The 26,702-nt window shown below is 37.0% G+C and overlaps 1 protein-coding gene across 1 annotated transcript in view; it reads left to right on the top strand.

The window, feature by feature from the left end:
- Window positions 1–26,702, top strand: part of PLXND1 (plexin D1) — a 201,885-nt gene that overhangs the window by 111,830 nt on the left and 63,353 nt on the right. Inside the window, exons 16-21 of the mRNA XM_058171611.1 lie at window positions 1,035–1,199; window positions 5,704–5,794; window positions 7,033–7,299; window positions 8,418–8,567; window positions 18,555–18,669; window positions 25,592–25,699. Coding sequence (XP_058027594.1) covers window positions 1,035–1,199; window positions 5,704–5,794; window positions 7,033–7,299; window positions 8,418–8,567; window positions 18,555–18,669; window positions 25,592–25,699 — 896 coding nt within the window. The remainder of the gene's footprint in view (window positions 1–1,034; window positions 1,200–5,703; window positions 5,795–7,032; window positions 7,300–8,417; window positions 8,568–18,554; window positions 18,670–25,591; window positions 25,700–26,702) is intronic.

The raw sequence follows: 26,702 nt of genomic DNA, 5'->3' as shown, positions 1-26,702 counted from the left end.
CATACACACACACACACACACACATATATACACATACACACACACACATACATACATACTGTTGTGCCTCGCCCACCCTCCTCTCCTCAGCCGGGCCCCTCCCATCTCCTGCTATCTGAGCCAGAGACTGATAGTGAAGAAGAATGGCCTGGCATGCCTCCAGCCCCCAGCCCTGGCACCATGCCCGGACAGAATGAACAAACAAACCTCCCTCCTACAGCGTGTGAGCACCAAGCCAGCCACGAGCTAGAATTGCCAGCAGCAGAGCAGGAGGACGAAAAGACACAGTGGACGGATCCCCGCTTCCGGAGAATGGAGAGGCGATGTCAGCAAAAGGAAGGGAGGGCAGGCCTGGATAAGTGCTGAGTCATGGAGCCACACGCCATGGCATATATAAAGGATCTGCTTTTTGGCATTCCTTGAGTCAAGCAAAGTCTCATCTGGTTGCTAAAGTCACACCTTGGATTCCTGCCTGCCCTGAGAACTCTGACAGGAATTTGGCAAAGCTGCAGAGGCTTCGTGGCCACGCTTGATACAGACTTCCCAGACCTGGCCGTCAGAGGAGGAGTGGGACACGACACATATATACATACATATATCACAATTTCCAAATAATCTGCAAATGCTAAAACTTTCAAAAACAAAAATGAGAAAGCAATGTTTCTTGGGGTTCTCTGAACTTGGATTTAGTATTGAAGAACAGAGTTGGAAGGACCTTGGAGGTCTTCTAGTCCAGCTCCCTGCTTAGGCAGGAAACCCTTTCTTTTTTTATATGAATTTGTTTGTTTGTTTTTGTTTGTTTGTTTATTAAATTGATATGCCACCAATATCACAATCAAGCAACTCTGGGCAGCCTTCAATGAATACCAAGCACCCAACAATCCAACCCTGAGTTAGATATATTCTTCACTATTCTTCCTTTTTTTGTCACAGTTTCATAAGCCTTTATTACTTGTAAACGTTCAATGCATTCTTACTGTAGAATTGGGCATGTCCATGAGTTATATTCAGAAATGCTTATTTTTTCTTTATAGTCGCACTGATACCACCATCATTTGTACCATGCCAAGTATGGAAACTATTACCCATGTGGTTGTCTGTGTCCAATTTGAAGACAAGTCTTGCATTGGTTCTAATAACTTTCAGTATGAGAAAAATCCAAGTATAACAGATATCAACCCCAAAAAGAGTCCAATCAGGTAAGATATCTCTCTGTCAGATGTTGTAGAAGTGGTCTGGATTAAGTCTAGTGTATTCATGGAAGTTGTGTATATTATTCTGAAGTTCAGATTATAGTAAAGAGGCAACTTCCATGCCTATTTTAACTGGTATAGAGACAAGGACCTGGCATGCTAATCAGAAAGCAACCACTGTTTGCAATCCCATGGGGCGATTTCCAATCTCTTGGAATGATAGCACAGGAAGTCTTCATGCTTTCTGATGATTCGTTCTAAGTACATCAAAGCAGAGACTGACTCCATTTCACCTTCTCTTTTGCGTCCTGGTAAAGGGTTGTCCCCACATACCCATTCTTCACTGAAATTTGGGTAATGCAATAAACTTTGTACAATAAGGATTGTTGGAATCCAGTCATTGATGCAACTGAATGGGGCAAAGGGCCAGATTCATAAAGTGCTAAGGCAAAATGTGACCTACAATCTTGGTATAGTGCTCATTGAAGGGGCCAAGTAAGACCTGGTGCAGATCAATGAGAACAGGGCCTGGTTTCTCAGAAATATCTTGCTCATATGACGGTCTTCAAGAATTTTTTTTCTCAACACAACTGGCTGGGAAATAGTTTGGTCACCCAAAACACTCTCAGATCTAGAACCTTGTTGTTGGTGTTGTTAGTTGCGAAGTCATGTCCAACCCATCATGACTCCATGGACAATGTTCTTCCAGGCCTTCCTGTCCTCTACCATCTTCTGGAGTCCAGTTAAGCTCACGCCTACTGCTTCAGTGACTCCATCCAGCCACCTCATTCTCTGCCGTCCACTTCTTTTTCCCTCAATCTTTCCCAGCATTAGGCTCTTCTCCAATGAGTCCTTCCTTCTCATTAGGTGGCCAAAGTATTTCAGTTTCATCTTTAGATTCTGGCCTTCTAAAGAGCAGTCAGGATTGATCTTCTTTAGGACTGACTGGTTTGATTGCCTTGCAGTCCAAGGGACTCGCAGGAGTCTTCTCCTGCACCATAGTTCAAAGGCCTCAATTCTTTGGCGCTCAGTCTTTCTTATGGTCCAACTTTCACAGCCATATATTGCAACCAGGAAAACCATAGCCTTGACTATGTGCACTTTTGTTGGCAGAGTGATGTCTCTGTTTTTTAGTATGCTGTCTAGATTTGCCATAGCTTTCTAAAATGTTATAAACAATATTGGTTCAACTTCTGAAAAAAGCTGCATTTTATTAACCATTTTTTATGGAAGGAATTATTTTTACCCCCATAACCCTTTGCTCCATATGCTGTATTCATTCAACATAGTTGGAAAGATTTCCTGTGAAAAGTACAGTTGATGAGTCAAGCACTTGTTCACTCTTAACCCAGTTTCAACTAGGAGTACCAACTCCAAGTAATAAGAAAAAATGTTAATTTTATATGCTTCAAATCATATAAAAACTTCAGGCAAATCCATATAAAATAGTATTATTTTATTGGTCCTTGTGTCTTATATAGGTTGCATTTTTTTATTAAGAAACTAGTATATTTGCTCTTAAAATACATTGCCTTTGATGTCATTTCTTCTTCAAGGCCTCCGGGCTCCTGTTCCTTTCTGAATGTCTATGAATTCACTCCCTTCTTAGTACTTATTTAAGTATAAAAGTGTAATGTGAATAAAGAAACGAGCAAGTGTATCTCAAGACCATGTCACTCAGAGTGTGCGCGTATAAGGCCAAGGCTCCTGATCTTTACTAGTTCTTTAAAGGGAATTTTGACTTTTAATTACAGAGACCAAGTTTTAACATGCGTAAAAAATCTTTGAAAGTAAGCAGTGATGACACTTCCAGTTCTCACTGCTTGATGTAAAATTATCTTAATTGTTTTATTCTGAGGATCAAGAGAAGTAGCTCAAAAATGTATGTCAGCAGCTACAAAATGTAGCAGCTTATGCTTGGCAAAAATGTACGTTTAAGATTGAAATAAATATAATGCTAAATGATATTGTACCAACAGCACCAGTACTGAAGTCAAATCAAAAACTCAATCAAAGACCGTAATGAAATGCTTAGGAATGATCACCATATTACAGTTTCCATTTGTTTCGCTGTTTTTCCTTGCTAGGGTGCTATAGTTTCATTTCACAATTATCAAAGTAGATTTTTTTCTTCAAATAAGCCGTATCCCCCAAACGTTTATGCAAAAATGATATGAGCGACAAAATGTTTCTGAAAATAGATAAAGTACAGCATATTAGGGCTTAGAGAAGCTTAAATGATTGGTGAAGTCCAATATGGGATATTCTGGTTTGAGTACTTTTGAGGCCAGATAGATATATTGTTATATTCAGATTTCCTAATGAGCCAATAGTGTGAAACCAGATGGGACATGAAGTGTGTGAAATAATAAAAAGTTGGATGCAAGAGAAAGCCTGGATAAAGGTTTTTGGCAACCCATGGAGATAGGCCATTCCCCTTTTTTGCTCTCAAAGCCAGTGGCATATTCTAGGGTCATTTCATTATTTCCTTTAATAGATTCCACAGAGGAAGTTCCACATTTAGCTGACTAAAGGCAGCTTTTAAGAGGAAAAGTATTCAAACTTACTGTTTACTCATAAGCAGCTGCTACTGGAGGTTTTGGATTGGCAGCAAGACAAAAAAACAAAAATATCCAAACTGTTTCCATTCAAGTTCAGGGGTGAAATGTTTCTTGGTTAATTGATAATCTTCTGCTCCAGTGGCTTCTTAAATACTCCTGGATGCTATACAATATCACTGATTGTCTTGGCCTCAGTCTGCTGTTAGCAAATGTCTAGAAGCAAATCATACTCCTCTTATGATTCGGCTGGTTTATGTATTTCTGAGACCTGGTTGGGTGAAGCCAAGAGTAGTCATTGTAAAGATTTCCCAGGAATTTTTCAGGACCTTCAATAGCCACTGCTCCAGAGAATGAGGAGCATGTTAATAAGACTATAGGAAATCATAAATACCGTATTTTTCGGAAACCAACCCCCCCCAAAAAAAGTGGGTGGAAATGTCTGTGCATCTTATAGAGCGAATATTGTGGTGGGGGGAGGGGGTTGGTGTGGTGCCAATCAGCTGTTCTAGGTGGCGAGGATTGCTGCCGCCGCCTATCACCACCGCCACCACACGTTCACGGTGATCAGTGGCAAACGGGCTGTGCCGGCGATGAATGGCAAGTGGGCCGCAGCAAATGGGCCACAGCTGCAGCAAACGGGCCACAGTGAATACGCCATGGTGGCGGCAAACGGGCAGCAGAGGCAGAGGCCAAATTTGTTCTTGTTTTCCTCCTCTAAAGCTAATATGCGTCTTATAGTCTGGAGTGTCTTATAGTCCGAAAAATACGGTATCTGATACAAACATTATTATGAAGAAATGATGAAATGTGTGCTGTAACATCATGACCCCAATACCTGGCCTTTTGTATTTGCATCCAGATACAAATATGTAATCCATGTGGTTTGAACCCTTTTCATTTTATTTTCATATACATGTGGAAGCCTTGTCTTAGTTACATGTAAATCTTACATACAGTCTATATACTTGGAAAGTACGTGGATAAAACAATCCACGTGTCCTTTATAAAATATCTGCACTAAGTCAATAAAATATTATATATTGATGTCCATTAAAAACCTTATTCTTCTATTTAAAACAGCAGAAGTTTGTCAAGTCTTCCTAAAAGGGTGGGGGGAAACTATTTTTGTCAAGTGAACGTTGTGACAAAGATTCAGGGACAAATGTAAATTTCTATGTCCTTGAATCTAAGTCTTGTTTTTCATAATATAGATACTTACGTAATATAGATACTTACGTACTGGGTACTTACGGGACCGCCTTCTGTTACCTCATGCCTCCCACCGACCCGTACGCTCGCACAGAGAGGGCCTTCTCAGGGTGCCGTCCGCCAGACAATGTCGGCTGGCGACCCCCAGAGGAAGATCCTTCTCTGTGGGGGCCCCCACTCTTTGGAACGAACTTCCCCCTGGTTTACGTCAAATTCCTGACCTTCGGACTTTTCGCCGTGAACTGAAAACATATTTGTTTGTTCGTGCGGGGCTTTCTTAAATTGTTTAATTTTAAATTTTAAATTTTTTCTCTGGTTTTAATTGGGGTTTTTAGATTCTTAATTCTTAATTATTTCGGCCATACTGTATAATAAGTTTTTTAATTGTATTTTAACTGTATATTGTTCTTTTTTATCCTGGCTGTACACCGCCCTGAGTCCTTCGGGAGAAGGGCGGTTTATAAATCCAATAAATAATAATAATAATAATAATAATAATAATAATAATAATAATAATAATAATAATAATAATAATAATAATAATTATAATAATAATGGGGAAATGTACGTATTTAATATTTCATAAAAATATTTATTCTATAAAGAATTGCTATTAGGACTGTGCAAATTTATTTCATATAATTTACTTATTAGGCGTATATCTCCCATATATAGCACTCCCCCTTCAATTTTTCATCTAATCCCTTACCTTTCTGTTTCCCTTTATTCTGATTTAATAGCGGAGGCAGAACCATCACCGTGGAAGGAAATGGATTTTTGATGGCTCAGAGTGTGTCAATGGTTGTTCGTGCTGTTGGAAAAGAACAAATGGTAAGTCTTCATCAGTGAAAAAGTAAGGAGCAAAATGTGTAGAAATGAAATGCAGGAAAACCTGCATAAACTTTGTCTAAGCATCTTTAAAATATTTACTCAGTAAGTGCAGAATCCTCAGTTTTACTTTGTTTTTATAGACGATTTTACTGTCATGTTATTAAGCAGTTTATGATTCCACATGTATCTTTTATCATGACATTTCAGTAAGTATTCAGAAAGCAATCAAATGTGCCAGGGTTTATATTTGAGCCTTCCTTTGCCATCAGCATCACAGTTTCGTTGTTATGAGATTCAAAATATATGTGTGAATTGTTAAAGGCTAATGAGATATTTTTTGGAGACACTGGTTTCACCACCCATTGCCATTATTTTTCTATTTATAAAATGTTTGGATTGTAAAGTTTTAAGTTCGTGGGAATTTAATTCCATTGGGAATTGGGGAGGGGATCTGTTGCTTAAAATTACTATCGCATAGTTCTTTTTTTCTGGAGATAATTTAGTGCTCATATGCAGAGGTCTGATTTTTTTGCTGTCAGCTGTATAAAATAAATATAAAATCAAATGCCATGCATATTTCCCCTACTCTAGTTAACCTCATGTATAGTAGTTAGGCTAAAAGAAAATGAGCTACTTGGTGGGGGGTGAATGCTGGTTCCTCATTAGAGAAAATTCTAAAGAAAGCAAGTTTTAGCATTGGGTGCTTTCTTTTCAGTTATATCCTATGGACTAGAATTTGTGGTTTGAGTTATATGGCTTCTGCCGTTATAATATTTATGATACTGATCAGTGCTTCTTCCCTTTTTTATTTTCATATATTATGAACAAAGAAATGCAGTTAAAGTTTTTGCAGAATTGAATTCTCTCTGTGTTTTTTCTGTTCAATATTTTTTAAGTGTTCAGGAATACTTAGTCTTTGCTTCTGTTTATCTAACATCTCTTACCTTCTGTTATCTGTAAGCCCCAAAGGTGCTTTTTCAAAAGGCAACTGGACTTTGTTTTTCTTTGAAGACACTTCATTTCTCATCCAAGAAGCTTCTTCAGTTTTGACTGAATGGTGAATCCCCATAGACATCCCCATCAGTAAAGTTGAATTACACTGTAGTTTTTCAGTTTATATCGGCCGTTGATAGATGCATCTATTTTTGTTATGGCAAATGCAAATTTTTAAAATTGTTGGCAACTTTGTAGAATCTCTTTTGTCTATGTTTGATTTGCTTGCTTTCTTCTGTTTTTAGAACTGTAAAGTTCACTCGGACACTGTGATTACCTGCCCTTCTCCAGCTGCCTCCAATCTTACTGGAAGCAAGCCTGCATTAGTGGACTTCTTCATCAATGGACTCCTGTATACCGACGAGAGCCTTTTCCCCTCTGAATACCCTGAGGAAGCTGTACATGTTAGCAAATTCCACATGGAGTACTATACAGATCCCCAGTTCTTCACAGCCAATAAAGAGAAATTGATTAAACATCATCCTGGAGAGCCTTTCACCCTTGTTATACATGTAAGAATTTGGAATATATGGGTCAGAGGTGAGATTCAGCAGGTTCTGACAGTTCTGGAGAACCGGTAGTGGAATTTTTGAGTAGTTCGGAGAACCGGTAGTAAAAATTCTAACTGGCCCCACCCCCGTCTAATCTCTGCCTCCCAAGTCCCAGCTGAACGGGAGGAAATGGGGATTTTGCAGTAACCTTCCCCTAGAGTGGGGTGGGAATGGAGATTTTACAGTATCCTTCCCCTGCCACGCCCACCAAGCCACACCCATAGAACCGGTAGTAAAAAAATTTGAACCCCACCACTGATATGGACACCTAGAGAGAGGAGGATGCTTTATGTGAAAATATTTAAGCCTCCAAGGGAATCTTGAGAAGGCAACATTGTCTGGCATAGGCAGATTGTCACCTTTAATCATTACATTGATTACGAGTTGGAGAAGGAAGACTTGGCTTAATTAAACAGTAAAAATTTAGCCATGAGCATTCAAATAAAAGTTTGTTCTTTTTCCAACAACTTAAGGATATGGGTAAATAAAAACTGTCACAAGGGAACAAATGTATGACTGAATAGTAATTGGAAAAACATTCTTTTTCCCAAAAAACACCAACCTGCTCATTCTAATAGCTTCCCTTTAATAAAGAAGAAAATTTTGATAAAGTAATAGGTTGATCAAGGAAAAAATGCTATTTTGGTTACTGAAAGTCTTCACTAAGCTTCAGGAGTACCGGACAATGTATTCATCAGTAACCATCAGTATTCATCAGGCAATGTAAGCACTACCTTCCCTCATTCTGTTTTCCCCCAGATTATTCTTCATCTGTTTCCCATTAGGTTTCAATATTAACTATCAGGTAAAGATCAAAAGCACAATTTGCGTTCAAGGCTTTTTAGCTCAAGTTTTCTATTCTGGGAATTTGAAAGAGATTGGTAAACAACTCCTGTTTTTAATATGCATTAATATCTTAGCTAAAATAGAAAAATAAAGAGGATGGGAAGAGGCTTCTATATTTGTGCCTTGAAAAAAAAATGAAAGCTGCTATCAGAGCTTTGAAGTCAATAAAGTTCAGAAAAGTTGAGGGCTGAATTTAGCAGAACCATGTTGCTCTTCTTTATTTTTCTTATTAGAAAGAGCCTGATAACCTCGGTCTGGAAAGCAACGAATATGAAGTTAAAATTGGCCTAATTTCCTGTGAGATCCAAATTGTTTCTGACAAAATCATTCACTGTTCAGTCAATGAATCTTTGAGCACTTCAGAAAGAAAACTCCCTGTTACGGTAAGTGATATGAGTCTGAAAGCATGTGCCAACATGTATATAATTTGATTTTTAGCCCATCTAGTCTCTTATGCCCCATGGAATTTGGCTTCTATTACAAAGTCCAAGTAAAAATTTAAAAATAATATTTTGTCTTTGGCATCTATGATGAAAGAGAATAATATCAAAACATTAATGAAAACGTTCAAAGGTTATAAATATGGTGCCACAAAAAAAGATAGCTTTATGGCATCTTAAAAACGAATAGGTTTACTATAAAATAATATTATTATGGTTAATAATTATCATAGCAAAATAAACGTATTAGACCTTAAGACAAGGATATGCAACTTTTCTTGATTTAAAGGCTATAATAGGTTTTGCACAGTGACAAGGACTGCATGTCCAAAGTAGTGAGAATGAAGGGGCGAAAATTTCAGGGGTTTTGTCTTTTAAACCACTCATCTGTTCTTGAGTGGACTCCGAGAGACCCAAAAAGGCTGCTGATTGGCTACAGCCAGTCCCCAGAACACACATTTTACAATCACGTTTTATAGGTTGCATGAGATCCTTCTTACATGAGATTAAAGAATCCATGAGATTCCTCTTACATCCCCAGGGCTGGACATGGTTTTATCATTCTAAGTTATCAGGAACTGCTGGAATTTCATTCAACACTATCTTTATATACACAGGTTGCTCACCCCATGTTAAAAATCTTTTAAAATATGATCTGAGAGGAAAAGGAAAACCTCAAGGATTGCATCCAGTGATCTGGGAATTGTTAAATATTGTTGAGTATAATAATAATAATAATAATAATAATAATAATAATAATAATAATAATAATAATAATAATAATAATAATAATAATAATAATAATAATATTTTAGTTTGTATACCGCCCTTCTCCCGAAGGACTCAGGGCGGTGAACAGCCAAAATAAAATACAAAAGAAACAATACATACAATACTAAAAAACAACCCTTAAAAAACTTATTCAAATGGCCAAATTTAAAATGTAAATTTTAAATTTACAGTATTGTCTTCTGAGCATCAAAATACACAAAGTCTATAAAGATTTGACGTTCTTGCTTCAGACACAGATGGCACTTTTGATCAAGGAAGAGAAGGGATTCTCTGTGAATGTGGAGATTCATTGTACTTTATGCTTTAAAGCTGTCCCTCTAATGAACAATATTCATCACAGCCTCTTTTTCAATCATCCCACCTGAGGCTGGAAATGATGTTTTGGATTTATTTCCCGTAGAAGCCAGAGGATAGGTAAAAATCCAATTGAGTTGCTCACACTGTGTAAAATCCTGTGCTTTTGTTTCCTAGGCTTTCGAGGATAACATTTGTCCATTTAGCAAGCTGCAATTTGCTTATTGTATTTGTCCTAACCTTTCTGATGCTTTTATTCTTTAATATTTTAATGTATTTTTTATTATTATGTTGCTGTGCCTCAACGTTGGTAAATGGAAATGGTTATTAAAGAGATTATGGACTCTGCTTCAGTGGATTATACAGGCAGAGTTTTGACAGCCATCTATCAAGGTTGCTTTCATTTGGATTCCTGCAGTGAACAGGGAGCAGACAATACCCATAACTTTCCCCCATATTTGTACTTCTTATTAAAAAGGGCCACATAAATTAATTTAAATTAAATTAAATTGAAATATCTAAATATCTTAAAATGTTGGTGCACTTTTGAAAAGCTGAGAGAAATATCTATTGTACATACTCTTAAATAAGCCCATTTATGAATAAGCCAAACTCTATTTGGGGGATGTATTCTGGCACTTAAAATTCTTGATTTATTCCAGAGTTTCTATGGTAATAAGTAAATAATTAGAAGGAACACAGGTGGGCTGCAGTTGAGAATATTGATGTAGATTTAACTTCTATACAATATTTTCCTCTATCCCCCATGTCTGTAAATAACAATAGTTCCCACATATGGAAGAAACTAAAGGAGACATACTCAGGGATATCACTGGGATGAAGATTAAATCTGCTCCCTCTCCATGCTTTTCTTATTACCCAGAATAGAAAGCCACATGATTCTGACTAAAACTCTCTAAGTTTCTCTTTGCCTGTTAAAAATATAATGCTTAAGTGTTACCAAACATTTACAAAGGGTGAGAAGAGAGGGAGAAGTAAGTACGGTAATTCAAACAGAAAAGGAAGAGAGAGAAAAAGAAGTATCTTCACATGCCATTTGTAATGAAAAGCTTCCAATGAAAGACCAGAAAGATTTTATCAAAGTGACTGGTTCTATCCAAAATGCATAATGGGATGGAATAATTAAAAATCATAGAATGTGGTTTGTTCCAAGTGGCAATAATTTAATGATGAATTGTAAGTCCTGGCTACCATTAATAATTGTATAATCTATGTGGTAACCTTTAGTAGTGTCAAATTTTGTTCTTTCTCTGAACACACACACACACACACACACACACACACACAAGAATAACAGAGTTATAATGGATCTTGGAAGTCTTCTAGTCCATACAGTGGAAGAAACAGTTGCTCTTAGTAAGAAGTACTTTCAAGAATTTTCAGGACTGGCTGTGATATTAATTTTGGGATTAGGAATTTGGTCAGACTTTTAACTCAATAACAGATGCTACACCCCAACTTTGATTGCAACACTTCCTTATCAGATTTACCCCTTCTATTTCCATTACAATTCTGAGTAGCCTCTACCAATAGGGTTACAAGGTTTTGAAAAAGTAACGAATATTAATTTGGATTAAGATGGGCAAGGGAAAGTTTGAATTGTGCCATAGTAAAAATGATGGAATTAGACCCTGTCAAGTGCATTTCAAAATTAAGGCTTCAAAGAATACATCTAACATAATGTACAATGTATTTTCAACACCCAGTGTTATACTTACCAGCAATTATCATCTAAATAGCAATAGCACTTAGACTTATATACCGCTTCACAGTGTTTTACAGCCCTCTCAGCAGTTTACAGAGTCAAGATATTGCCCCCTGTACCCATCTCAGAAAGTCGGGATTCTAGGCACTGCTCTCTCATGTTGTAAATTTCTTTTTCTTGTGTACAAGCTTTCTTCAATATGTGATTGACTTTGTGATTTTTATGAGTATTTCTGGGCTATGTCACTTAATTGTTCTGTATATCTTACTTTTCATACTGTTCAAACATTGGCTTCTTCAGGGGTAACAGACAGAGATTTATCTCCATGGTCTAATAGTATATGGTATAGTTTTTTTCTGTTTGCTCACTGCAAATTCCAGTTGTCCCCTTTTTCAGTAAATGTATTCATATTAAATTGGCAGAAAAAATTGTTTTTATTGAAAGAGATAAAAAGAGAGGGAGGAGTAAGGATAAAATCATTCTGTGAAGTGCAACATTTTATAAACATAAGATGAAAACTAAGCCAATGCATCTGAGAAAAGTTTTTCATTTTTAGGGTCTTTATATATTGAATTCCATTGCCAAAGCAAAACCAACAAATATTAGCATTATGAATTTCCTGATATTTTGCTAATAAAATCAGATGTTAATCATTACAAGGGAGATGAGATTTGTGACTGCAGGAGCAGCATATATGTAATTCCATGTACAATTTGTTCAACTGAAAAATAGTTTATGCTGTGTTAGCAACTTATCCAACCCCAGGTTAGTCATATCACATCAGCTGATGTATGGGTGAAATATGGGTGATTTTTCAAACATTTGTCATCTATATTATAAGGCTTGTCTAACAACACGAATGACAAGTTTTAGAAAATATATTCTTCATCTCAAACTGGTTGGTTGGTAGGTAGATAACTAGGTACAGTAGGGAGAGAGAGAAAAAAAGGGAAAGAGGGAGAGACTGAGAGAGATGCAGTTACAGTGCAGTACAGGTGGTCCCTGACTTACAACCAAAATTGAGCCCGAAATTTCTATTTTTAAGTGAGACATTTGTTAAGTGAGTTTTGCCCCATTTAACGACTTTGCTTGCCACAGTTGTTAAGTGTATCACTGCAGCTGATAAGTTAGTAACCTGGTTGTTAAGTGAAACTGGCTTCCCCATTGACTTTGCTTGTCAGAAGGTTACAAAAGGTGACCCTGGGACTCAGCAAAGGTCATAAATATGAACAGTTGCCAAGCATCTGAATTTTGATTATATGATCATGGAGATGCTGCAAAGATCGTAACTGTGAAAAGCGGTCATAAGTCACATTTTTCAGTGCCGTTGTAACTTTGAACAGAGCAAGCAAAGTCGTAAAATGGGACAAAACTCACTTAACAAATGTCTCACTTAAAAATAGAAATTTTGGGCTCAATTTTGGTCGTAAGTCAAGGACCACCTGTTCTGTACTGTAACTGCATCTCTCTCAGTCTCTCTGTCTCAACTTTAAATGAACTGTTGTAAATTGAGGTCTACCTGTATTAATTTTTGGAAGAGGAAATCCCAGAATCGGTACTACTGAAGCTCTGAAGCCACAGCTAAGTTCCATTGCTGAGCCCTGATTCTATAATATTTAGACGACGTGGTGTTCCTTCTCTTCTCCTTTGCAGGCATTCATTGACATCTAGTACAAAGTCTGTGTCATTCCTTCCAAGGTCATCACTGCCTCTTTTCCTCTTTTTCTCAATGCTATTTTTCTCAATGCTTGGAACGCTTTTCTTAGATGTCCATGTCAGGTTTCTTTCCATGAATCCATTTAGCTTCTGTCTATAATAGAAGATGGAAGCTATTATTGCTGAATTAGAAAGGACAGCCATCATAGTAATAATAAGGAAAAGTGGGATTGTGATGCAACAATAACAAGGACCGTCTGCTGCTACCGAATACCTCTCACCGACCCGTGCGCTCTCACAGAGAGGGACTCCTCAGGGTGCCGTCGGCCAGACAGTGCCGGCTGGCGACACCCAGGGGAAGGGCCTACTCTGTGGGGGCTCCCACCCTCTGGAACGAGCTTCCCCCAGGACTTCGCCAACTTCCCGACCTCCGAACCTTTCGCCGCGAGCTTAAGACACATCTATTTATTTGTGCAGGACTGGACTAGATTTTAAATTCAAATTGGTTTTAATGGGGATTTTATTATTTTTATTATTATTTTTATTTTAATTATTTTAATTATTCGACCAATTATAATAAGTTTTTTAATGGATGTTTTATTTGTATTTATATGTATGTTTTTATCTGGTTGTGAACCGCCCTGAGTCCCTAGGGAGATAGGGCGGTATAAAAATATGAAAAATAAAATAAATAAATAAATAAATAAAAATAAATAAACTGGAAGCCATGGATTCTCTGTCCATTTCTGTTGGATATTAAGCCTACTTTTAAAAGTTACACCTAGTACTTACAACTATTGATGAGAATAAGCAGTCATTTAAGTTTCAGTCCAAATCAGACTTAGCCATTGCTTGGAAGTGTTAACCCATTCCTCTGCAATATATTATCTACTCAAAATCTTCCCCTTGTCCCAGCTATTATTTACTTCTGATTTGTTTTATTATTTATTTATTTTATTTATTTAATTAGATTTTTATACCGCCCTTCTCCTGAAGGACTCAGGGCGGTTTACAGCCAGATAAAACAGAACAGAATAAATACAAGATAAAATAATATTTAAAAAACTTATTAAATTTGGCCCAGATTAAAATATATTTAAAACAGTTAAAAATATATAAAAAACCAGATAAAATCTAAAATTCTATGCCAGTCCTGCGCGAATAAATAAATATGTTTTCAGCTCGCGGCGAGCTGTTGTTGTCAGTAATATCCTTGGGAACAAATCACAGTTGTAAAGGATTTATGGTAGAATAATAGGCCAGAAGGAAAGGGTTATCCCTTCTGCGTACATTGCCATTGCAAACCTGATTAGGTGTCTGTGCAATCACTTTAAAAAGCAAACATAATATATATAGAGAGAGAGAGAGCCGCAGTGGCGCAGTGGTTAGAATGCAGTACTGCAGTCTATTTCTGCTGACTGCCAGCTGACTGCAATTTGGCAATTCTTAATCTCACCCGTTCATGGTTGACTCAGCCTTCCATCCTTCCGAGGTCAGTAAAATGAGGACCCAGATTGTTGGGGGCAATATCCTTACTCTGTAAAACCGCTTAGAGAGGGCTGTAAAAGCACTGTGAAGTGGTATATAAGTCTAAGAGCTATTGCCAATGTGCCAATGGTTCAGATCTTTTGTCTGTAGAACACCTCTCTGCTGTTCACTTAAATGACCGTCTTTTTTTTCACCCTTCTCCATGAGTCTGAAAAAGTGTGCAACTGCTTTAAAAAGTCATCTTTTTGAAATTAGCACAATTCAAGTAAAGTCCTGGAAAAAGAGACTCCTTTAAAGAATAGCACAGAGGCACTGTGCTTAGGGGCATGCAATGCAAGGTCCAAATAATTTTAGACTTCACAGCTATAATATTGCTTATAAATACTCTCCGTTTACTGTTTCATTTTTTCCCCCTTCTTGCTTCTACTTATTTTTTATTCTCTCCATTCATCTTACAATCAAAACTCTATCAGTGGAGAAGGTTTTTTTTTTTTAAATAAAACTGTGAAAACTGCCAAGATTTTGTTTTTGTTGGCTGCCTTATTCCCTGTATTGTAATAGGCTGGAATGTTCTGCCAGTTTTTAAAAGCTATGAATAAAGCTGCATGTTATCCTTATCTAATTAAAGGAGGATATGGAAAGTTCATTTTATTTAATCGCTATAATACATATTGATTTTTGCCTTCAAAATCTGAAGGCTAAAATCATGTTTGTCCTGTATTTAAGATACAGTATGTAAATAAATCAGTTTCTTCACCTGAATCTTCCTCTGGACACTTCTTGATATGCTGAAGTAGCCAACAGTGAGTTACTGTACTAACTAACTAACTAACTCTATGAGTGGGAAACCAGATAAAAACATACCTGGCCATTATAAGCGCAAAGGACAGAGGGAAACAAAGAGAGTATCAAGTAGTCCATTAAGTAGTATGAGCTGAAAAAACTAAACATTGGCATTTTTAGAATTTTGGCTTTATAACTAATTATTAACTGCGCTTGCTGGAATTCTGTTGGCTTTCAGCTTTCTTCAACACATTCTATTTATTCTGAGTTCTTGGATCTTATGAGCCTATTATATGGATCCATTCCTGCCTTGAGCTGAATCATGCTGCTTGCTGGAAATGACTGTACTGGAAATTATTAGACGTAATTTCCTAGTCACCTATTTCTCATATCTCTACTGCTGTTTAACTCCCAAATTCATCAGTAGGTGCAAATTATTTCATTTCTTTCTCTTTAATTTCCTTTCCATTTTACCAACATAATATCATTGACCAAAAGATATCTTTGATCAAAACTGCATGAAGAATGATAGGGATACAATATTGTTCAATATAGAACAATATAGACTTTCTGGGCCAATAATGGGGGTTGGGAGGCATTTTGTTACAGTGCTTCATCTACTTCTTCATCAGGTGGTTCTAGTTAGTGTTGAGGGAAGAGTTAGGACCCACAGGCCTTCACTAATGGGGTGACTTAAAGTTCAATACTCTCTCTTCTCCTGATTAACATTTACAAGACTCCATTAGATGAAGTTCTCTGTCAGTTCATGGCTTGGTATCATCAGCATATTGATATTACCCAGTTTAACAAGTGCAAGTTATTTAGGAACTGACTCAGCATCTGGTGGCTGCTTGGGTCTGAATGGGAAAGAATAGACTTTAACTCAGTCCTGACCGAAGTGGTTATTGTTGTTTAGTCTCCCGGTATTGTGGCCCGCCAGACGGAGCTAGCAGCAGACTCGTATGGTGAAGAGGTTGGGGAAGAACTTGGGCCAGTTCTGGAGCATCACAAACAGAGAAAGAGCCAGCCACCGGAGAGGCAGCTGCCTTTGAAGTCAGAGATGAGTGAGGAGGAGGAACAGCTCGGCCTATTCCAGATGTGCGTATGCACAGAGCAGATAGGAGAGGTGAACAATGGAGGACAAGGAGTCAACTCGGGTAGCAAAGCAAACGACGATGCTGAATGGGCCCTCCCTGGCTGGGGAATAAATAGGAGGAAAGGGGAGTGGTGGTCGTAGCAAACAACCGTTTGCATTTCTGGAGATTTTTCTCATTGTGTTTGGTGTGACAGAGACTGCCTTGCCAGAACTGAGGTTTGTTTATTTGAATTGACTTAACTTGCAGCCTTTCGGCTGGGAGCTCACTGCCTTGCAATTGTCGTAACAAGCTGATAAGGCCTATTGCTTCAGTTAACTCCTTGCAGGACTCTTGCCTGGACTTTGTGGGTGACTGCAGTTAATTCACAAGGTGTGAATTAACTGCAAAGAGGGTTTTTTTCTTTGTGAGGAGTCTGTTTCTTGCTTCTGCGTTGGAACACCCGGTTCATGACATTACCATTGTTTGTCTTGAATGGGGTTACATTTCCCCCTTCAAGAGATATGCACAATTTTGGGAGTCCTTCTGCTCCTCCTGCTCCTCAAAGAGCCGGTGGCAGCTGTGACCAGGGCGATCTTTGTACAGATACATCTTTTGTGCCAGTTGTGCCTCTTCCTTGATCAGGAGACTCTTCAGACGGTCAGCCACACCCTGGTCATTTCACATCTGGACTGTTTCAATGAACTCTACCTGGGGCTTGAAGACCATCCAGAAACTAAAAATGATTCAAAATGACTTGAGCAGTAATGGAGATTCCTTGTCATGCCCGTGTGGCAGCACTGCTATGAAGGCAGCATTGGCGACAGTTGGCTTCCAGTGCAGTTTCAAGGTGCTGCTTGTTATCGTTTGTTATCTTTAAAACTCATCATGGCATAGAGCCTGGCTATCTGAGGGACCACCATTCTCCCATTGTTTCAGTCTTCCCAGGACATTTGGGCAGAGTGAGTATGCTTGAGATCCCCTCAATTCAACATTATTATCTGGGAAGGCAAGGAAGCATCTCTTCTCTGTCTACGCCCCTGCCCATCCCCCAAAATGGAGGGCACCCATTCTCATTTTAGGGTTCATAAAAGCCCTTAAAATATTTCTTTGATCCAAAGCCAGAGGTTAATAGGAGGGGGTGTGTGTTTTATAGTAGCTGTTGTAATTACAGGATGTCTTGTTTTGCTTATGTTTTTTATTGTTGTAACTTTGTATTAGATTTTGTAAACCACACAAGGTCTATTACAGGGGAGTATTAGAACAAACAAATTAAATAATGAATTAAAATCATTAGTAGTAATAATGGTTATTATTTTAATTTGGAAATGTAATAAGTCTGTAGAGACTCTCAATCATCCAGGTCATGGTTGTCCCAAAAGCACTTTTTCAAGAGGTATCTTTCTTTTGAAGACGTTTTGCTTCTCATCCAAGAAGCTTCTTCAGCTCTGACAGGATAGTGGGGATCCTTCCATTCCCCATTATCCTGTCAGAGTTGAAGAAGCTTCTTGGATGAGAAGCAAAACGCCTTCAGAAGGAAAAACAAGAAAGTACAGTTGCCTTCTGAAAAAGCATCTTTGGAAATGCAATGGATAAACTTCAAAGCAAAATAAAATTTGCTGAAAGTAAGTAAGTTACTTTATAGATATATTCATATTTGGGATGCAGACAGTTCCTGAAAGGGGACCTATACTTTTAAAAATAAACATAACAGAAAAAATAACCTAAAGAAGTTGACATATTTTCTACAAGGATTCTTTGCTGATTAGAAATATTAACTTTACTCTTTTACTTTATATCCTAGTAGTATTATCATGTAACCTCTGTGCAGCTGTTTCCATTTTTTTGCCAATCTGTCTGAGGATCGTTATCCCCAAGCTCATTATTCTTTGTACACATATACAGGCCGATGATAACAGTTGTCAGATCTGGAAATGCTAATCAAAATAAGTCTTGCTCTTAAGTTACATTATTGTGATTATTGCAAAATTAGAAACTATATACTTTGCTAAGTTCAGGCATTTGTGTCAAGCATCTTGCCCTTGTAATGTGATTTCTTTATTTCTTCTTTCTTTTCATTAAATAACTGGGCGATAGCTTCTCTCTGTTCTTTCTTAGATCCAAGTTGGAAAATTCAATCAAACAATTGCTATGTTGCATCTTGGAGGAAGTGAAACAGCTATCACAGTTTCAATAGTCATCTGTAGCATCTTACTCCTGTTCTCTATTGTAGGTAAGAAACCATACTGACTCCAAGTGTGTTAAGCATGCATTTTCAACACACTGAAATTATTAATATCTATAAAATAATGTACTTGCCTTAATAGGAGATTGGGTGGGCAACATTTATGTGATGGCCACTTTGTCAGTAATTATTTGTGGATTTAAGGATTTTTTTAAAATGTTGACCTTAGTGAGAAGGCAAAGCAGCAAGGCAGGAACATGATGACATCATACATGTGAGCAGAACACAGCTTTGTAGATTTCTTCTCTATTTCAGTATGGGAGTCTCTTGTTTTTCCCTTTTTCTAGACTGGTATGTCCAGACTCTTAGTATACCATAATTGTGTCGTTTCATCATTTAAAGTGGCAGGAAATTAAAATATTAAGATTTGACAATTATTTGGTGGCTCTGGAACATGCAGAAAATAATCTCGTGAATGGCACGTAGAATATCAGCTGTCCACTCCTGTACAAATTTAAACTAAATATCGATATTTCAATATATTCTGGAAATGGAACATCATAACTTGCCGAGAAACATGAAAAATGAATTATATCATTCCATATATATCTGTCCTTGCAAACCATCTTTGGTTCTACCCTGTCCATATATCACTTCTTACAGGCCTTTTGACTTTTTTAAGCTTCTCTGTATTTTCTTTCTGAGTACATTGCCTAATCTACCTATCCTTTTTCTCAGTCTCCCACTTTGTTTTTTAGCCATTCACTCTTCTTTCATATACTTTATTTCCCAATTCAGTCTTCATTCTCTTTTTATCACCAGACTATCTTAACATTCAACTCTCACTGTTTATTCATTCCACATTCATTCAACACCCATTCATTCTTGACTCTTCTCATTTTACCACACATGTTACCTAAGTACCTTATTCTGGTTATAATTCAACTTTTATGTTCCTCCTGACATATCCAATTCTAATTTCCATATAACAAAGGGAATAGAGCCACAATCTGATACACAACCATTTTTACTTCTTGCAGCAAATATTCATTTCTCAAAGATATCACATATTACCTATCACTTTTCTAGTGTAATTTGTACATCTTAATATTCCTCCAACTGTTTCCCCATCTTTAGGAAACATTATTTCTAGGTACTCAAATTCATTTATTTTGATATATGCATTATTTCTATTACCTATCACTCTTATTGTATTCAACAACCAAGCTTTAACTCTATAATTGCAGAAAAAGTCATTATCAGTCAAGTTTCTTTGTTTTACCAGATGCTTTCTCTAGGTCAGTAAACATACAATAAACTGTCATTCATACATTTCTGCTAAAGGGAAACATCTACTTTGCACACTTCCCAAATGTTAGTTATCTGCATGTCTCAATCGGGTTTCTATTATATGGCTTGTTAGGCACACTTAATAATTAATTGTCCTGCAACTTTTGAATTTATACCTGCAGCATTACTTTTTTAAAACATTCTCATAGAAGATATAATTTCATTTTCATCCATTTTTTTTTTGGACTTTAATGTTTCATTAATTCCACTCATTAACATATCATTATCATTCGGATAAAATGTCTAAAATGTTCCTTGGCTCACTAACATTTATTTCTCACTTTTAGTTCTTAATACCATCCATTCTGCTGGAGGCTGCTTGTTTAGCCTTTTCGCCCATTTGCAAAACAATTTTCATTCATGTCAGAATCATTGCATTTTCTCTTTCTCTATAACCTTATCGTTCCTTACGCTTTTTAACATCCTTTGGCATTATACTTTTCTCAGTCCTGCCATGTATAAAGTTTTCTATCATGCTCATTTTTGCAGCATTGTTCCTGCATATATACATTCTTTATATGTATTTATTGTTCTCCACAGCTACTTAGTATGTTATCATTTGACCAGACATCCTTTTCCAAATTTTCTATCAGTGCAGTTCCAGAGTTTTCAGTGCATTCTGTAACAGAGAACTTTTCATTCATCCAAAGAATATCCACATCATCTTTCCTTGGGTCCAATTTTTTTTTCATTCTTTTAGGACAGAGGTCTGCAAACTTGGCTCTTTTAAGACTTGTGGACTTCAACTCACAGAACTTTGCTGGCTGAGGAACTCTGGTAGTTGAAGTCCACATGTCTTAAATGAGCCAAGTTTGCGGACCCCTGTTTTAGGAGATTAATCTATTTTATAATCCTTTTTCAAACAGGATATGTATTTTCTTTCCATTATTTCATTCTTGTTTTTAAATTTCTCTTTCCTCACTATTTTCCTTCCTATGATTTACCTTAATACTTCCAAAATGGCCTTTCCTTCAATCAGAACATCTTATTATCTTTTTAGCACTCATTAATTTTCTCAGTTTCATCATAAACAAACCAAATCAATCATGCTTTTAGATATAGACCGATTCATTTTTTTGCCATTTATAAGTTATGGAAAAACAGAGATCTTTTATGCTCTGAATCATTTAAGCACATTCAAAACATAACTAAATTAATGTTAATATTTATTGCTTTAATATTTTTCATTGTTTTTAATGATTGTAAACTGTCTAGAGTTGCCTCCAGAATGCGATGGACAGCATATAAATTGAATTAATTAATTAATTAATGAACAAACAAACAAACTCTGCTTTTCCCTAAATTATCTTTGGTTCTTCTAGCACTGCCATTCTGTGAAGCATAACATACACCTATCATCAACCTAGAGATTCCTACTTTTAATGTACAAGCATAACCTAAATCACATCAATTTATACTTTCTGACATAAATTTTATCCCTTTTATTCATATTTAAATTACCTTCCTATAATATATTTCATGGTTTATTTTATTTATTTATTTATTTGTCAAATACAACAGTATATATAAGCATGAAATAACCACACGAATTGGATACAGTCAAAAGGAACATTAGGACAGGAACGGTAGGGACGCTGGTGCTCTTATGCACCCCCCTTACAGACCTCTTAGGAATGGGGTGAGGTCAACAGTAGACAGTCTTTGGTTAAAGCTTTGGGGATTTGGGGAAGAGACCACAGAGTTAAGTCCACTTCTTGAGATAATATCTCCTTTATTCAGATCTGCTATATTTTCCCCCTTTCTCTTACTTTAAGAGTGGCATCTGCTTTTCTTCCATATCATTTGTTAATTTATGCTTTATAATCATTTTTTTTTAATTATTTGTTTTGTGACTGAGTCCGTGTTGACTACTGTTGACTGTACGGACAAGTCCCTGCAGTTTTCTTGGCAATGGAAATGGTTTGCCCTTGCCTCTTTCTGAGGCTGAGTATGACGAGCACTCAAAGCTACCCAGACTTTTTAGGGAAACTAGCAGAAAAGATTGCAAATATCAATCATGTGATCCTGGATCAGTTGGCAATTGGTCCTAAGTACAAACAGGTTGTCAAGTACCCAAATCACAATCACATGACCACAAATGGGCTGGGACAGCCGGAACTCTGAGGACTGATTATAACCACCGTTTGTTCAATGCTATCATAACAATTATATAACTTTACATAACAATTGCTGACCAAATGGTCATAGGTCGAGAACTGCCTGTATACTGTTTCCTATATCCAACTGACTTGGAAGTATATACTATATATTGCAAGGTTGCAAGAGAAAGTTTTTATTTCTTGGAACAAAGCTACCATCAGATATACTACATTACACAGATTTAAATCTATTAAGTGGATCAGATTGGTTTACAATAAATCCTTATATAAAATCCACGCATTTACTTAATAAGGTAGTTATTTTACAGTTATGGTTTCTAGTTGTTTTAATTATATACAATTAATATTATTATTTTTCTTTATTCACTTTATAACTTGCTTTTCTGCCCCACAAGCCAAAGCTATTCATAAAACTTATAGAAATTTGTTAAGCAAATATAAATACAATTTATTTTTATTGTATTTTTACTAAATAATAATCCTCTAATTAAAATTATGTTTAACTTTCTCATTTCATTGTTTTTAGTCATTCATTCTGGGCATAAATTTGTCTTGCATATTGTGATGTGCTGTTAAATTCTGCCAAGTTTTGCTGCAGGCTACATATTAATGAGCCTGATTATAATGTTAATATTTTTCTGTGCCAAAATAGTTAATATTGTGCCAGAATTAATACAAAGATAGATTCTGAGAGGTTTTATCAGATGTTCACAGTCATTAGATCAATTTACATGTAACATAAAGAGTATAAGCAATAGATTCATGTAATCTGCTTTTTCTCCCTCTGTTCTGATTGCAAGGAGGTGACAGTAAACATTAGCTTCCACTGTTATACATTGATTTTTTTTAATGTTTGAATTAGAAATTATCTTTAACATTCAGTAGGAAATTTCAAGTGCACTAGCAAGATTGAAAATTATCTCAGAAGAAAGCAGTGTGTTCTATAATGATGCATGTGAACAACATGTGTGTAAACCAGGGGTGAAATGCTACCAGTTCTGGCTGGTTCTCCCGAACCGGTAGTAAAAAATGCTACCAGTTCACCCAAACCAGTAGTAAAAAAAATGGTAAAAAAAAAAGATTGCGCAGCACAGCTGATGGTTGAAACTTTTTTTTATACTTTTAAAGCATTTTTTACCACCAGTTCACCAGAACGGTAGTAAAAAAATGCTTAAAAATGTTTTTAAAAAAAAGTTCCGACGGTCAGCTGTGCGACAATCAGCTGTGCTACATGATTTATATTCGCTAGAAAGCAGGAAATCCTGCTTTCTAGCAAATCTAAATTGTGCGGCACAGCTGTTCCCCCCCGCGCTGTTCTACTTACCTTTGCCGACTTAGAAAAGGCTTCTTGGCGCCTACAGTGTGCATGCATGCAAAAGCGAACCAGCAGCAGTCTTCAGAGCATTTCACCCCTGGTGTAAACATATAGTAACCAGGAGTCAAATTGACTCAAGGAAGCATATATTTAATCTTATATTCTCTTTAATATACTTTATATTTCCTTAATTCTTCTTTGCAACTAGTGCTTGTTTCAGTATACCCAGACCTAACTATTTGCCTTGGTTCAGAAAGACTAGTCATAATTAGTTGAAAATGGTAGCAGAAGCTTCCACTCTCATTCTAAGAGAAGAAAGGAAGAAGTAGCAATTAAATTTATGCTGGTAGTGCTAAGCTAGGGAGCATGTATGGTTTCAGATGGCATTGAAATGCAACTGTGGGATCCTTCAGAAAGGTCCTTACTAGACCAGTTGCAGATTTTGGTTCAGGATTATAAAGTAGATAAGTTGCCTACTTTTATGCTAAGGTATAGTTTGGCATGAAAGGGATGTGGTGGCTCAGTGGCTAAGATGCTGAGCTTGTCGATCAGAAGGTCGGCAGTTCAGCGGTTTGAATCCCTAGTGCTGCTGTGTAACGAGGTGAGCTCCTGTTACTTGTCCCAGCTTCTGCCAACCTAGCAGTTCGAAAGCATGTGAGGAATGCAAGTAGAAAAATAGGGACCATCTTTAGTGGGAAGGTAACAGTGCGCCTTTGGCGTTTAGTCGTGCTGGCCACATGACCACAGAGACGTCTTTGGACAGCGCTGGCTCTTCAGCTTTGAAATGGAGTTGAGCACTGCCCCCTAGAGTCGGGAATGACTAGCATATATGTGTGAGGGGAACCTTTACCTTTACCTTTATAGTTTGGCATTATGCTTTTTATCACAGTATGCCATTCTGTCTTTGACTGTGCAGAGATTTAATAAAATAAATGCGATTGCACACAATAAGATACCTCTTAATTGATGCAAGATTTTCTGTTGTTTCTAGATCCATTTCAAATCCATAGTACAATTTTTTTTAAGTCCCTTGAAGCTTGGGGAAAAGTTCTTGGGAAAAACACCTATTTTCATCTATAGCTCTTCAGATTTTGAACTGCTTCCCAGAACTACTCTTAGTTCTTTATTATCTGATTTGTTAGTGAATAACAGAGAGAGAACTTTTCAGTCCTGGTGACTAGTTTGGAGTGCTCTTGCAAGAGATACTCATTTGGGATTCAATGAGAGGTCATCTGGTGTTAAGCAAACACCTTCTCCTCTTCCAAGTCTTTTTAGGGTTGGGGGAGGTTTACAAAAAAAATCTGACTTTCATTTATTTTATTAAAATTATAGCTTTTGATTTTATTTTAATATTTTATTTTATGGCATTTGGAATCTAAATAATAACAAAATAATAATAAATAAATGACACATTTAATATTTGAAGATGCATGGATTATCCATGTACTTCATAGTTTAGTTATTTATTACGTGAATTAAACGGGTTAAATTTAATGGGTGATATACCTAACATTATTGTCATTCAGTCTTTTCTGAAATTTTTTGATTCATCAAACATAGTTTCTTAAGGATGGCTTATCAGTAATTGCTTGCTATAAACTATTGCTTGTGTCATCAGTGATAGTATCTAGCCACCTGCTCTTCTGACAGCCCTGTTTTCAATTGTCTTTAATTTCTCCAATTAAAGAGGAGAATTTTTAATTATTCCTACTTTCACACTAAAGTATATGTCCAGAGTGTTTAAAATCTAGTTTCACTACTAGTACTTCCAGGGAACAGTTTAGCTTTATTTCAGCTAATATTTAACTAATATTCAGCTAATATTTAATACATTTAATACATATTGACATCTAAATACAGGTATATTCTTCTGGTGTTTGGTATTTTCTCAAATATCACAATTGGTGTCTTCTGTAGGAAGAACAATTAAACTTCCTAATCCTCTGGAAACATCTTTTGATGCAAAACTCAATGAACTAAATCTCAAACCCAGCTCTGATAATTGTTTGTCTTTCCAATTGATTGAAAAGCTATTATAGCAGCAGCTATTATAACTTCTGGAATAGTAGATTATATTATGTGTACTTTTATTTAACAAATAATCATAAATCCAGTGCTAGTTTAATACAAAACATTCAGTTGTTATTTTGGCTTTGGGGTCACTTTTTCCCATTCTGTGTTCCAGCGCTGTTTGTGTTTTGCACCAAAAGTCGACGGGCAGAGCGTTACTGGCAAAAAACTCTGCTGCAGATGGAAGAGATGGAGTCCCAGATTCGGGAAGAAATCCGTAAAGGTAAGTGTCTGTACTTGGGCAGAATGGAGGAGTCCACTGACAGCAAAGAAATTTGTCTTCTGGAACTCTCAAAACAAAACTTATGTATATGATAATTTAGGCAGGAGTGAAATCCAGCAGGTTCTGGAGAACTGGTAGTGGAAATTTTAAGTAGTTCGGAAAACTGGTAGCAGAAATTTTGAGTAGTTCGGAGAACTGGCAAATGCTACCTCTGGCTGGCCCAAGAGTGGGGTGGGAATGGAGATTCAATATCCTTCCCCCTGGAGTGGAGTGGGAATGGAGATTTTGCAGTATCCTTCCTCTGCCATGCCCACCAAGCCATGCCCACAGAATCGGTAGTAAAAAAAAATTGGATTTCACCACTGCATTTGGGTCTGAGTTATGACCTTTAAAGCCCTTAATGGTATAGGTCATCCTGCTAGGAGAAGCCCATTCTACTTGGGCCACAAGTAAGGTCTACTTTGGATCCCATTGGTCAAAGAATTCTAACTATCAGGATCCAGAAGAAGCGCCTTCCCTGTTGCAGCACCTACCCTTTGATACATCTTACCTCTAGGGTAAAATCTGCCCTCACCCTCCTATCCTTCCGTGAGCGCCTGAAGACTTGGGTCTGCCATTTGGCTGAGATTAAATGGGGGAGTTCCACACTGGAGGTGGCTGGTGGATTGATGGCAAACTACACCTTTTCTCCCCACTTGTTCTCTGCCCTCCACCCATCTTTTTGGTTATCACTTTGATGTATTCTCGTTGTGTTCTGAAAAGCTGACAACCCAGTTTTTGACACCTGAATGCTGTGCAACAGGATGAGCTCCCATTACTTACCCCACCTCCTGCCCAATTAGCAATTCAAAAACATATAAATGTGAGTAGTTAAAGAGGTACCAATACAGTGGGAAGGTAACAGTATTGCGTGTGCCTTGGTGTATAGTCATGATGGTCACATAACCATGGAAATGTCTTCAGACAATGCTGGTTCTCTCTGCTAAGAAACGGAGATGAGCAC

Source organism: Ahaetulla prasina, chromosome 2 (genome assembly GCF_028640845.1).
Source record: "Ahaetulla prasina isolate Xishuangbanna chromosome 2, ASM2864084v1, whole genome shotgun sequence".
NCBI lineage: Eukaryota > Metazoa > Chordata > Lepidosauria > Squamata > Colubridae > Ahaetulla > Ahaetulla prasina.
This window is presented reverse-complemented; position numbering and strand designations above follow the sequence as displayed.